At 39.0% G+C, this 12,804-nt stretch overlaps 1 protein-coding gene across 2 annotated transcripts in view; it reads left to right on the top strand.

The window, feature by feature from the left end:
• LOC113151386 (spermatid perinuclear RNA-binding protein-like) overlaps positions 1-12,804 on the top strand; it is a 65,577-nt gene that overhangs the window by 20,428 nt on the left and 32,345 nt on the right. For both annotated transcript variants that reach the window (XM_026344358.1, XM_026344360.1), the window contains exons 2-3: positions 7,289-7,381; positions 11,193-11,422. In XM_026344358.1, coding sequence (XP_026200143.1) covers positions 7,379-7,381; positions 11,193-11,422 — 233 coding nt within the window. In that variant the 5' untranslated portion in view covers positions 7,289-7,378. The remainder of the gene's footprint in view (positions 1-7,288; positions 7,382-11,192; positions 11,423-12,804) is intronic.

The raw sequence follows: 12,804 nt of genomic DNA, 5'->3' as shown, positions 1-12,804 counted from the left end.
TATGATTCAGACCAAGAGAAAATCTGTTTTAATTGAGATCACATCCTCACATTACATCTAATCTACGCTGAACACCAAGCATAATATTCTGCCTCTGCAGTGTGCGCTGTTACAGACATCCTGGCCTAAACAGCGTCCGAATCTAATTTACCGACATCTGCACACACAGTGAAATATGTTCTCTCCTGTTAACATTCGTGAAGGCCAGTGTTCATATTTCCACACATCATCAGGTACAGCTGTAATGTGGAAGGCGAGGTAGCAACGTTTCCAAATAAATTAGGTGATTTACTCAAATGTGTCAATTTTGGGAAGAGGATCTCATTATCTGAAGGTCAAACTGCATTATGTGTCAAACTGTGAGAATCCCCACTCACACGGAACATCCTGTTTATTTTATATTATCCTACCAGTATATTGTGATTTAGTTTTTCAGTAGTTTTAAGAGTTGTGAGCAGTTTCAGTTTAGTTTGGATACATTTCAGGGCAAAATTCCCAAGTGTTGGAAAATGTGTGAACCCCAGCACTTGGATCGCTAAGAGAGTCTGTATTGCCTTTTGTTGTCAGATCAAATGTTAGTCACTAAAGCTTTGTATAAGAGAACAAGGCTTTTATTTCTGTTTTTACTTCCCATCCCACCTGGTGCAAGCACGCAGGATGGCACAGGGCATTATTTGAAGTCTTGTGTGAACATAAACGCCTGCTCATAAAAGTTCCCCACAGTGAAAAACGACCTAAATAAACACAGCCCTAAAATAATACCGTCCCCGGGATCATCTAACCTTCCTCAAAATGGAGGATGGGGACTGGAGGAGGCATTAGGGAGAGAATACTTTAGGGTGGGTTGGATTGGAGTGGCAGAGCGAAGCCATTTGCTGGATGTTTTTTCCAGAGTGCATTAGAGCAGCACGAGTGGTTGCATTTTCAGCAGGGCTTCCTCTGACCTCTGACTCTGGTCGTGTTACCATCTTCCTCTGTACACTGGGAAAAGAATCAATGTGTGCCATGGACTTGAAAAATTAGACAGGAATGTGCTGAATCTGTTTAAGAATGCTTTATTGTACATCATTTATTGTATAGAAGATCCTACTTTCATGTGTGAGTTTTATTGAAGCTTAATCAAACCGTATATTTAAATGCTTGATCCTAACTAATTTGGCCACAGCTCTGCCGCTCGCAGTTGTTTAACATCTATTTAGCATAACTAAAGTCACTGAAGTGCTGCTGTTAGTGGAGAACTGCACCTGCACACTGAACTGAAGTATTGTGTTGATGGATGAGATGATGGATGCTGTCAGCTGCAGCAGATCCACAATAGAAAATTCTTCTCCTAGTTATCCTACGTGGCTCAAGGTTAAGATCTTGGCCATGAACCACAGTTCAGTCTCTCTTTCCCTCCACTGTTGTTACCTGATAAAGTAAAAAATTGCAACCTTTTCACAAAGGGTTAAACAGTTCTGTCTCTGAGCCCGAAACACACGGCCACTGCTCCCCGACGCAGAAATCTGATGATATTTCTTGGTGTAAAAGAACCTAGTAAGTTGTTGGAGGTCAAGAAAACAACTTTGCAACTGATGTAGCGTGACCTATCAGCAGCTGCTCTGGTGTGCAGCCTTCAGGGACAGCACAGCATGTAGGTCACCTGTGTTGTAAGGCATTTAGAGACATTGCAGATTGTAGGTCATCCATTTTGTGAGGTGTTCACGGTCAGCGTTAAGTGTAGGTTATCTGTGTTTTCAACATTTTAATTCCTTTTTAAATAGTGAGTTTACATTTCCTTCCTTCTTGAAAGATCTTCTTCACAAGGCAGGAATCCTTTGGTTTGCACCAGAGATGGTGCAGTCAAAAGTCTTCATAATCAACAAAGGTTTATTGTAGTTCATGATTTGTAACACATCACTAAACTGTAGTGGTCAAACATTTGTTGTTGACTGGAGTTAAATGAAGTTAATTACTATTTGGTCAAATAAAATGAAAAGGTCACACTGTGTAGTTTTCATGTATTGTGTCATAATGTGGGCGTTGTGGGAATTAAATTCATTTCACTTTTATAGTTGAGGCAGTTATCAACATCTACATGGATATTAAAGTGACCCACTATAATGACTTTATCTGCACTAAGAACTAATTCAGTTAAAAACTCAGAGTAAGGGACAGGAGGACGGTACACAGCCAGGTTTCAGTAAGACAGAATAAGTCTATTTGATGGTCAATTATCAAATCATTCACTAACAGAGATTTAGACGAGACAGATCTGATATTTAACAGTCCACATTTGATTGTTGTCTTATTTATTAGTTTTTGATATTTATAATTTAGGTGGGTGAGGATGAGGAGTAAAGCCCTTTAAGACTGTAGCTGTGATTAAAGACTATGTAAATAAACTTATAGGGAGTAAATCTGCTCAGTGTTTATATCCTTCACTGTATTGTTTTATGCATATAAAAAGCTTTTCCAGACGACTCCTCGAGTGTGTAGTGGATAAACTCATCCTTTTGCTTGTGTGTTCTCACTCTCTGCGCTGTTTTTTTAATCAGCATTGTCTTTTTGTCACATGCTGAGCTCGCCATCTGCCACTATACTGCAGCACCATCATCGTCCTTAAAAAGTCATTGCTGTATTCTTAATTATCTGCGTTTAATCTCCTCCCCTCTTCAGGGAGATGAAATGTTATTAGAAAATGAGCCCACATGGGGAATTTATTAAAACGGCAGCAGAATACTGTATACTGGAATATTCAGCCGTGGATAGTACTGTAGGTCTGTCTTGTCCTTTTTTGTGGTGTTTTGTTTGAAATAAATTCCGTCACTGTAGTGCTGCTCTCAGCCGTACAGTGTCTTCTCTCTCCAGTGTCTCCACTACACTTTGCACCTGAGTTATGTCTCAAACGTGTTAGAATTCACTGTAAACTGTTCAATACAGGCTTGAGCCAGGATTTCAATTCCCTGTGCAAATACAAATTCATGTTTGGATTCACACAGCACCTGATTTTATGTGTGGTGCTTGAAAATGCACACAGGTGTCGTTAGAACATGTTTGTATGTGTTTCTTATCTACTTGGGGACTGAGGAGGGGTTGTAACAAAAGAAGAAAACAAACCACTGTGTCTGTGTATCAGCACAAAACTCTCTGCTCGCTTCGTCTTCATGTCTGCTGTTGAGTTCTCACTGAATTACTACTAGAAGAAAACTAGTTTTTCCATTTTATAATTAACCTGATAGCACATGTACATCATAACATTATGGTGCTGTTTGTGGATGATTTAGTAAAACCCAGTAATTTTTTCTGCTCTTTTTGTTTCACAATCCAACCAAAAAAAATAAAAAGTCAGTCAGCATTGTTTATATCTGCTGAGTATGTTGTCAGCATTTAGCAACAGGTTTGTTTCTCTGCAGAAGCCAAATTCCTTTATAATCTGACTTAACTTTAGAGCTAATGTTTATAACAACTCCCAAAAGTTATGTTTCTAACTAAACTGCAACTACAAATATGTTTTGTGTTTTTCTAAAATGTAATAAAGATATATTGATTAGTAACTTAAAAGAGAGGTTTCACAGCACACCGTGTACACAGATAATAGATCTGCCACATAATTTGACTTCCAGTTTGCTTTTCTGCCCAAATATTTTTGCAAAACAACATTCAGTTTATTGGCTACAGGTATTTTTTATGTACTACTACATACTATTTAAGTATGTTTATGTTGGGGGTCAGACACTCACGGCACCTGGTTAAAGTTAGATAAGACTGAAAAAATGAAACAGTCACTTCTCTCTAATCCTGACTGAAGCTTTTCTTGCCTAAACCCAACCTGACACAGGACTCTGGTCCAACTTGGGTCTGTGGTTTGTCATGTTATACACAGTATACATATACAGGGTTGACCTCAGTTTGCAGCTTAGTTGCATTGTAACGTGACTTTTAGGAGACAGGGTCTTTGTACAAATCCTTTAATGAACTCAAATCTGTGACTATACACAGAACATATAAATTAAAGTGAAAATAATTTCACAGTGAAGACTGAGAAATTTAATTACCTTTTTCCTTCTTGTTAAACTTAGCACAGCCCAAAGATCAGGCAATGACAGGTTCTACAGGATCTTCTAGACATATTTCTTTGCAAAAGCAGTTGAAGTTACATTTTTAAATACATAAGTGAGATGCTTTTGTGTCACCAACAATTCAGATTAGTCTGTGAAGTGGTTTCTGATTTATTAAAACCTGTCACTGTTAAATAATCTATGACCTGTTACCAGAAGTAGTTTTAACCACATCAAGATCCTCTCAGACTTGGTCACTGACAATGAATCAAGTAACATTTTCTCATTAGAGACGTGTGAAACAGATTAAAGATGCAGCAGAAATGTGGAGTGAAGTGTGATGATGATGTGACACGAGCGCAGCTCCGTCTTTCTTCTCTTCTCAGTGTTTTTTAGTTTGAGAATAAGGCTCGTTAGCATTCATGTTTTGCTTTCCTGGTCTCTCCTGCGTAGCAACATCCTCCATTATTGAGCAGTTGTAAACGCTTTGAAGTTACTCTGTTTGGGGAGTTTTTGTTCCAGAGCAGAGGTAGGAGTGGGAACGTGGGGCTTCAGAGGGAAGAAATCTCTGCAGCTGGCTCAGTAATTGTTGTGTCTTATAGATCAACATCTTTTTTCTGACATTTCTCTTCGACTCTGTGTTTATTTTACCGGATGGTTAAAAGAATTCAACGAGCAGATAAGACTTGTGGTGAATGAGGCTAACACCATCAGCCTGCTCTGCTCTGTCATTGAAAACAAGTTCAAGGTGATGGAGAATCTAATTGATGTTCAGCTCGACCCCATGATTCCCTCAGGATGTCACACAGCAGTGCTGCTTTCTCTCCTCCTCTTCCTCCTCCACCACATGGTTACACCATCCAGCTTTCATCTCATTAGCATTTGACCGCGTGGGCAAAGCCGCAGCTTCATCGAATGCATTTAATAGTGAGAATATATTCAGTAATTTAATTAATGCTTTAGTGCGAGAGTCTGTTTTCAGGTAATATTCAAACTGTTTCCTAGCAGCATCAGAATGAAAGTACGAATAGAGAGCATGTTGTTTAAGGACAGTTCCATTTAAATCATAATAAGAAATGAGGTTTTGAAATTTTAAACATGATATATTTGTACTTTTCAAAAAAGACCGAATGATAAACACGTCTGAACGACTTAGATTATGATATGGCGCATGGTTACAAGGACATGTGGAGCAGAAGTGACAGAGAGAAATAAATCATAAATAAATCTATAGACGCCGAAAAAATAAAACTACAACAACATCATTGGACGTGAACTGTTTTCAACAGCAGTGAGCAACAGTTAGAGCTGCGATTTCAGAGATAACATTTGTTGGGTGAAGGGAAATAAACTAATCAATTTAAAACTGTACGTGTGCAGTGATGGTACTGGTTATATCAAACAATCAACAGATTGATTTATTGCTAGAAGGTTTGTTCTAAATGTTCCTTTATAACTTATTTCTTTTATGTTATAATAGTTTTATAATTTTAAAAATAACATAAGTTCATAAACTGTTAATTCATTATTTTCTTCTAAAAAGCTAATCTTCACCTTTTTAAAGCTAGAATCAAATAATTTTTGGGGTATTTTTGCTTAATAAATAACTTGAATGACAAATCGTTGTTGTCAGAAGTAGAGATTTTCTTATTTTTGACCTAATCATGATTCAAATCTCATCTTTATTCCTCATATACACAATGTTCTATATATGTCAGCGTGGGAAAAATGTACTAAATGCTGACCCCAGTTCACCACAACATTAAAACCCTCAAGCGGATTTAATGTTGTGCCTTTACATTTATTTCTTGTGCATATTTTCCACTGCACACTAAGCAATAGAGCGCTATAGCAAACGTGCCACGTCTACAAATTATTGTTCTAGTTTTTTTAATGAATTAATATTGAATTGTTTTTAAATTGACTGAGTAATATTTTAATGTACAGAAACAAATCAGAAACTATTTAAAGGTGCAGTGTGTGAGGCTTAGTGACATCTAGTGGTCAGGTTGCAGATTGCAACCACCTGAATACCCCTCACCACCTACTGTACCCTGTCCCTTTCCAAGTGTGAGAGAAGCTGTGGTGGCCGCCAGTTTCTAAGTCATTGCGTCTGACCACCCCAGGTAGCAGTTTGTCAGGACTATCTCTGCCCGAGGATACCTGCAGAGGAGTTCAGAGAGAGAGGAGGAACTATGGGATGCTACCATTGCATGTCATTAACTTTGTGTCTGGTTCCTCCTCTTAGTCTACCTCTCTCTGAACTCCTCTGCAGGTATCTTCAGCCTTGGAGCTGTACATCTCCAGAGTGGAGAGTTACTGGTCCCATCAACCTGCCGAGTGTTTTTCCACTTGTTGTTGTTGTTTTTTGTTGCCTGCTGTTTGTTTCTCTTAACTTATTCCACTCTCACAAACCAGTCGAGCCAGATGACCGCCCACCCTGAGCTACTTTCTCTAAAGGGAGTTTTTCCTCTCCACTGTCTCCTAGTGCTGCTTAAGTGGAGTTGTTGGGTTTCTGTATAATTCTGTTTACAGTTATACTCTGTTAGGTCTTAAACCTTAAACACTGTAAAGTTCCTAGAGATTACTTCTGATGTAAATGGCGCTATACAAATAAAATTGAATGGAATCCAACACCTCTGGGTTGAACTGGAACACCCAACATCAGCGCTGATCCTTACTAATTCTCTTGTGTGTGTGAATGGGAGCAAATCCCTGCAGCAGGTTCAACATCTGGTGGAAAGTCTGAAACCAAGAGAGCGGAAGCTGTTAGAGCAGGATGCTAACGAACGTGGCGTCAGAATGTCAGACCTGCTGCAAACGCTTGGGTGTGAATACATTCATTTTAAAGAAAAAACATTTAGCTTCTCTGATGAAAAGCTTTTTATGTTACGTGTACTGTGCTTTACATCTGCTTTAGTTTGTAGATATTGATGTAAAAGACACAAAAGATGTCGCACATTTCTGTGAAATCACAAGCACAATGGTTGGAAATCTGACATTTTGGATTATGATTTTAGCCTTGATGATGAAGCCCCACATTTTAAGCATTGAGCTGATGCTTATTTGGAGCAGCTTAGAATAAGCTTTAAATCCTGGATCACATTAGAAGTAACAAATAGTACATATACAAAGGACAAAGCTGTTTCACCGAGGCCCCACAAGTATAAACCAGTTTCCAGTGAAGGTTTGTGTCTAATAGAGCAACACAAGGTGAAGACGACTTCTCTTTTCTTTTCTTGTTACAGGCCAACAGCTGGGAGACGTCTGGCTGCATGAAGAGGACCCTGGTCCTCACCTAGACCCCTCCCGCAACCCCCCTCCCCCACTGCCTGGACATGGTGAGCTCCTGCTTTTAGTACTCCTTTCCACTTGTATACACTGATTGCTGATTGGTGTTCACTTCAGATGAAACTACCCTGTGACTAGGAGCAGAGAGTGAGTACGGTTCTAAGGGCTGGGACACAACAAACTGTCGGTGAGCATCTGTCGGGGTGGTTTTTGCAGTGCATCCTGCACCTTATTGAAAATAACAGCATTAGACGAGAAATTAACCACAATGCCGTTCACAACTTATTAGACATATTCTCTTTTAGAAGCAGCTCTAAACTGTCTATGGTGAGCTGAAGATAGTCGGCAAGTGCTGCTATGTTTGTAGTTTATGTATTTGCGGTTCTATTTCTTCCTTTGCTTTCACTTTTTGAATAATACAAACTACTGCCACCTGCTGGTATGGAGAGTTACTTCAAAGTGCCAGAAAAAGGCGACATGATCCAGCAGTTGGTCTCAGTTGCCTCTAATGCATTGATGTTAGCTTGGTGCCGAGGCCCTAAGAAGAGAGTCAGATTTAATCTTGTTAATTTTAAGCACATAAGAAGTAACATGTCCATAGAGGCAGCCAGTATGCACATGCATTTAATGACCAATTTCAATTTGTTCACTTAAAAGCCATTGCATACCTGTATAAGAGAGCATTAAAAATTCGAACTAATTAGAATTATTAGAACTAATAACATTCACAACAACTGTTTAGTTCATTATGTCCTGTAAAAGCATTTTCCTTCTATTTTAACATTTTACCATACATTTTATTATGTTGAAATACCAGTTTAAAACTGACTAATTCATAACCTCAGTAGTGTTTACTTCTTTTTGCTTCAGGTTATACGTGTAGTGTAGGTGTTCACTACGTTATCTTTCAGTTTAAATGATTTGTGCACCTGTTAAAGTTGCTGATGTCTTCATTTTCACTTTAAATTCTCTTTTATTAGCATTATGTATAAATACTGCATTGATGCATAACAACTGCAATGGTTTGTGTTTGTCCCCACAAACATAAGTTTTGTTTTGACTAGACAACTAAATTAATTTAGTTTGAAGCCAGTTTATGAGTCTGTTCATCTCTCAGACAAATTGTACCCACCGGGTTGTTCCTGCCAACAGGATGTTAAGCAGTGTGCTCAAAAACTATATTTGCTATGTTTAAACACGTCGTGTTGATTTCTTTTTATGGTACACCACAAACACAATCCCCCAAGGATCCTGAGTGAGAACTGTGTTTTGACGCGTGCAAGGTCTGAAAATGGTTAAACACAATTCGCATAAACCAAAAAAAACCCTCACAATATAGAAACGGCAGGTTTTATTATAGGCTACCAGCTGAAGGACACAGAATAGTGATGTCTATTTGTACATTTAATCGTTTGTCCTTCATTAAAGGAAACATTCAACACGTTTTGGCCAAGATTAGATGATTCTTGCAGATGTTGTGTTTCAATGTTAATTTACAGTATTTAGTTGTTTTACTTTGGGTATTGTAGTTTATTGTACTCTGTTAATATGTCGGCAGTATTTTTCCAGTACGAAAGCCAACAGTATAGAAACTTGAAAAACTAGAATGTTGCTGCATGAAAGCTTCACCTGTTCACATGAAGATAAAGCTTGTTTAGTAGTTAGATGTGTCTTCCATGGTCCCTCTGGTTTTACTTTCTCCACAACCCATGAAAATCCTAAAAATCCTGACTGTAAATCCTGAAATCCTTACAGCTATGTACACTACGTACACTATGTACTTCTATAAATCAATAAATTCTCCTGTAAAATGCTGAAAAGATGATCACCAGGTTTTCAAATGAGGTGTAACACTAAAGCATTAATGCCCAATGTAAATATGATAATATTCATTTTATATTTCCATAAAATTCTTAGAGTAGCGATGCACATAGATCCCAGAGGGGTTAAAGTATTTTTAACTTTGATTGCAGACTGCAATAAAAATCAATCAAGCAGCTACTTTCTATACCAAGATCATAATTTTATTAATATGTGAAGAAAATCTTTAATGTATATGTGCTGTTTGACTGACGTCTGTATCTTTCATATACAGTCCAGCAGCTTGTATGGGTCAAATGTCATCCTCAAGACTTTACAGTAAAAACAAAATGTTTAATAAATAATTTCTGATGTGTCCGTTTTAAGTAAATGCACATTTCATTAAAACAGTGAATGTTAGTATCTTGTAATTGCCGTGTGAGGCTGAACTCCCAGCGGTCTTCTAGGTAACAAATAAAAGGAACCTCCCTTATATGAAGCTCAGCCTCCGTCCAGAATCAGTGTTGGTGCTGTGAAAGACTTAATCTTTCATTTAAATATTGTTAATGTTTGTTTGTGTGTATGTTTGTGCGTTATGGTTGTTGACGCGGCCCACACTTGCTGCTACACAGCTTCTAATGCCCCTGGCAGCTCAGCGAGAGATTAGCTAGGTCGTGATGAATGACCCTCACAACTCCGGCACAAGCCCCCGAGACTCGTGGCCATGAATTATTAAAGCCCCATCATAAATAACTCACCGTAATGAGGGGTGCTTACACACTGCAGGCGAGGGGAGAGGGAGGAGAGGGAAAAGAGAAAAAAGAGGATCAGAGTTGAAGAGGAAGGGATGATTGAGAGAGATACCGGTTTGACCTTGAGATGAAAGCCTGGCGTGATGCTCGTCCAGGGGACCGACGCACTCAGGCCTGTAAAAACGGGCACGGAGCCCTTTTTTTTTTTCCTCTCCCCTCAGAGAGTCTGGCTCTATCCCTAAGTGCATGTCATAAATGTTAATGTTGAATAACAGCAGCTGTATCTAGGCCACGCACAGATTGGCAGCAGCACAGGTCGCTTCAGGTGTTGCTGTCATCGTGCAGAATGTGACGAGCATTTCTGACATTGAAAACAAGCTCCAGAATTTGCAGCAGCTTCGTCTGACAAGGAAAACAACACCAGGTGTCGAAATAAATTCTCAGCGCTGAAGTTCAAAGAAATCCATTCGGCTTTGGGTTTACTCTGCTTCCTTCAGCAACTTAACAGTCAACAGTTTCAGATTGGTTTCTCTGTAATTACAGAGAGCAGAGCAATGCTTTGATGATGGTGTTTGATGATGGATGAAGATAATCCTTCTTTTAACCATTAAATCACTGTTCTGATCATTACGTATTGATGACCTTTAAAATGTGGCACCCATCTGAGCTTCTGTGTGACTCACAGATCTGTTTTTGAAATAAATGCATAGGAAGCAAGCAAAAACTCTTATGACCATTATGTGGACTACTGAACGTGGCATCTGCATGTGAATATCTCTTTCCAAAATGAGCATTAATCTGCTTTTGTAACAGCCTCCACTCTCCTGGGAAGGCTCTCTGCTATGGTTTATCATATAATAAAGACAGTACCAGTAAAAATATGTCCTATTTTACATTAACAATATCACAAAATGTTGAAAATGTTCACAGAAAATGAATTGAAAACTATTAAACAACTGTAATTGATAGAGAAATGTTTGATTTGGATTAGATTGTTTACTAAGAAAACAAGTCCGTATGTTCTCAGTGGCATCACAGTCCCCCTCATGACATTTATGCTGATTAATGATGATGATGAGCAGACGGATCTCAAAGGTCACAAGCTGTAAAGGCCACAGGTTTGATTTCTGCAGAAGCCCATCGAAGTCCATTAGTGGACATGTTTCCTCTCTGAATGTCCTTGAGCTTTACTTTGACCCTCCACCTGCTCACTCTGTGTGATTCATACTGGATATGAGCATCAGCTGCGATTGAAGTGTTTCTAAAATAAAGAATTGTAATTTCTCTCTTTCCGCTCGTCTTACTCCAGAGGTCGTTCCGATCGTTTGCGAACGATGACCGCCATGTCATGGCCAAGCACGCCAGCATCTATCCGGCACCGGAGGAGCTGGAGGCCGTCCAGACGCTGGTGTCCACTGTGGAGGGAGCCCTCAAGAAAGTCTCCGATTGGATGGACGGCCTCAACAAATACTCAGGGAAGATCTCCACCGGTAACGAGGCTGCGGATAACACGGTGGTGGAAGATGCTGCTGAGACCACGTATGTTCCTCTTATTGTCTTCTCTTAGTCATTGAAATGTTTATAGTGAGATGAATAAAAGCAGTGACCCGACTATTGGTCATACTGTTCTGTCCTGAGAACATCCTTACTACATAAGTACAGTACAGTATTTCATTAGAGGTCAGTTTTGTATTTCAGTGCTAAATGGGCACAAGTTAAAGTGAATTGATCTTTTCTCAACACGGTGCCAGATCGTTTCCCCTCATAAAACGGTGTTCTCCTGTAAGTCCTCATCTGTGCTATCTGTCGGATGATTGGATGATTTAACAAGCTCAACAAATAGTCATAAATTCTCGACATTTGGCTTGTGGCCCAAACAGACACATAGTGGTTTTCAAAGAACAAAGAATCTTTTGTGCCATTATAGAGGAACAGTCCAGGTCAGGTTGAGACAAATAACAGGAAAAAGAGAAATCTACTACCTACTGTATATTATGTAGCTTTAGGTCACTTATTTTACTACAATTAAATTATTTTATATGCAAAATGTGTTTGGCCCTCATCACTTGTTGGTGAAGAATCGATGATGACCCTTAAGGCTCACTGCCATTTACCAAGTTAATCAAAAGTGCCCCCTCAATATTTATTAATCTTCTGGGGACTTTTGCCTCAAATATCGTGGTTTTCATATCCCACAACAAACACGAGTAACCAAAGCTTGTGTCAGATTATGAATCAGCCTGAGAAAATTCTAGACAAAGAAAATGCTAAATAGGCTCATTCATTTGATTCTTGTCTCGAGAAACATGAGAGCTAATCAAAAAACAACAGATGAGACACAAAAAACTGCAGGGTTCTACATGTGTTTGCATCAGGTGTATGTTTATCAAGTTAGTGTAATATTGCACCCATCATAGATTAAACTCTGCACGCCCTTTAAAAATACACTGCTGGCTCCATTGACACAAGAGTTTCGAAGTACGTATATAATTACAGTGCATCCAGTGAGTATTCAGTGCTTAACTTTTTCCATATTTTGTTGTTACAGCCTTATTCCAAAATGGATTTAATTCATTTTTTTTCTCACCATTCTACAACAAAATATCCCGTAATGTCCAAGTGAAAGAAGTTTGTTTGAAATATTAATAAAAAAAAGAAAATGGAAAAAATCACATGCACATAAGTATTCACAGTCTTTACTCAGCACTTTGTTGAAGCACCTTTAGCACCAATTACAGCCTCAAGTTTTTTTGAGCACGATGCTACAAGCTTGGCAGCTATGTTTGGGCAGTTTCTCCCATTCTTCTTTGCAGAACCTCTCAAGTTCCATCAGCGTTGTCCCGTAGCCACTGCTTTGTTATCTTTGCTGTGTGCTCGGGGTCATTGTCCTGTTAAAAGGTGACCCATCACCCCAGGCTGAG

This window comes from Anabas testudineus, chromosome 9, assembly GCF_900324465.2.
Source record: "Anabas testudineus chromosome 9, fAnaTes1.2, whole genome shotgun sequence".
Taxonomy (NCBI): Eukaryota; Metazoa; Chordata; class Actinopteri; order Anabantiformes; family Anabantidae; genus Anabas; species Anabas testudineus.
The sequence above is the reverse complement of the archived record's forward strand: the minus strand, read 5'-3'. Positions and strand labels throughout refer to the sequence as shown.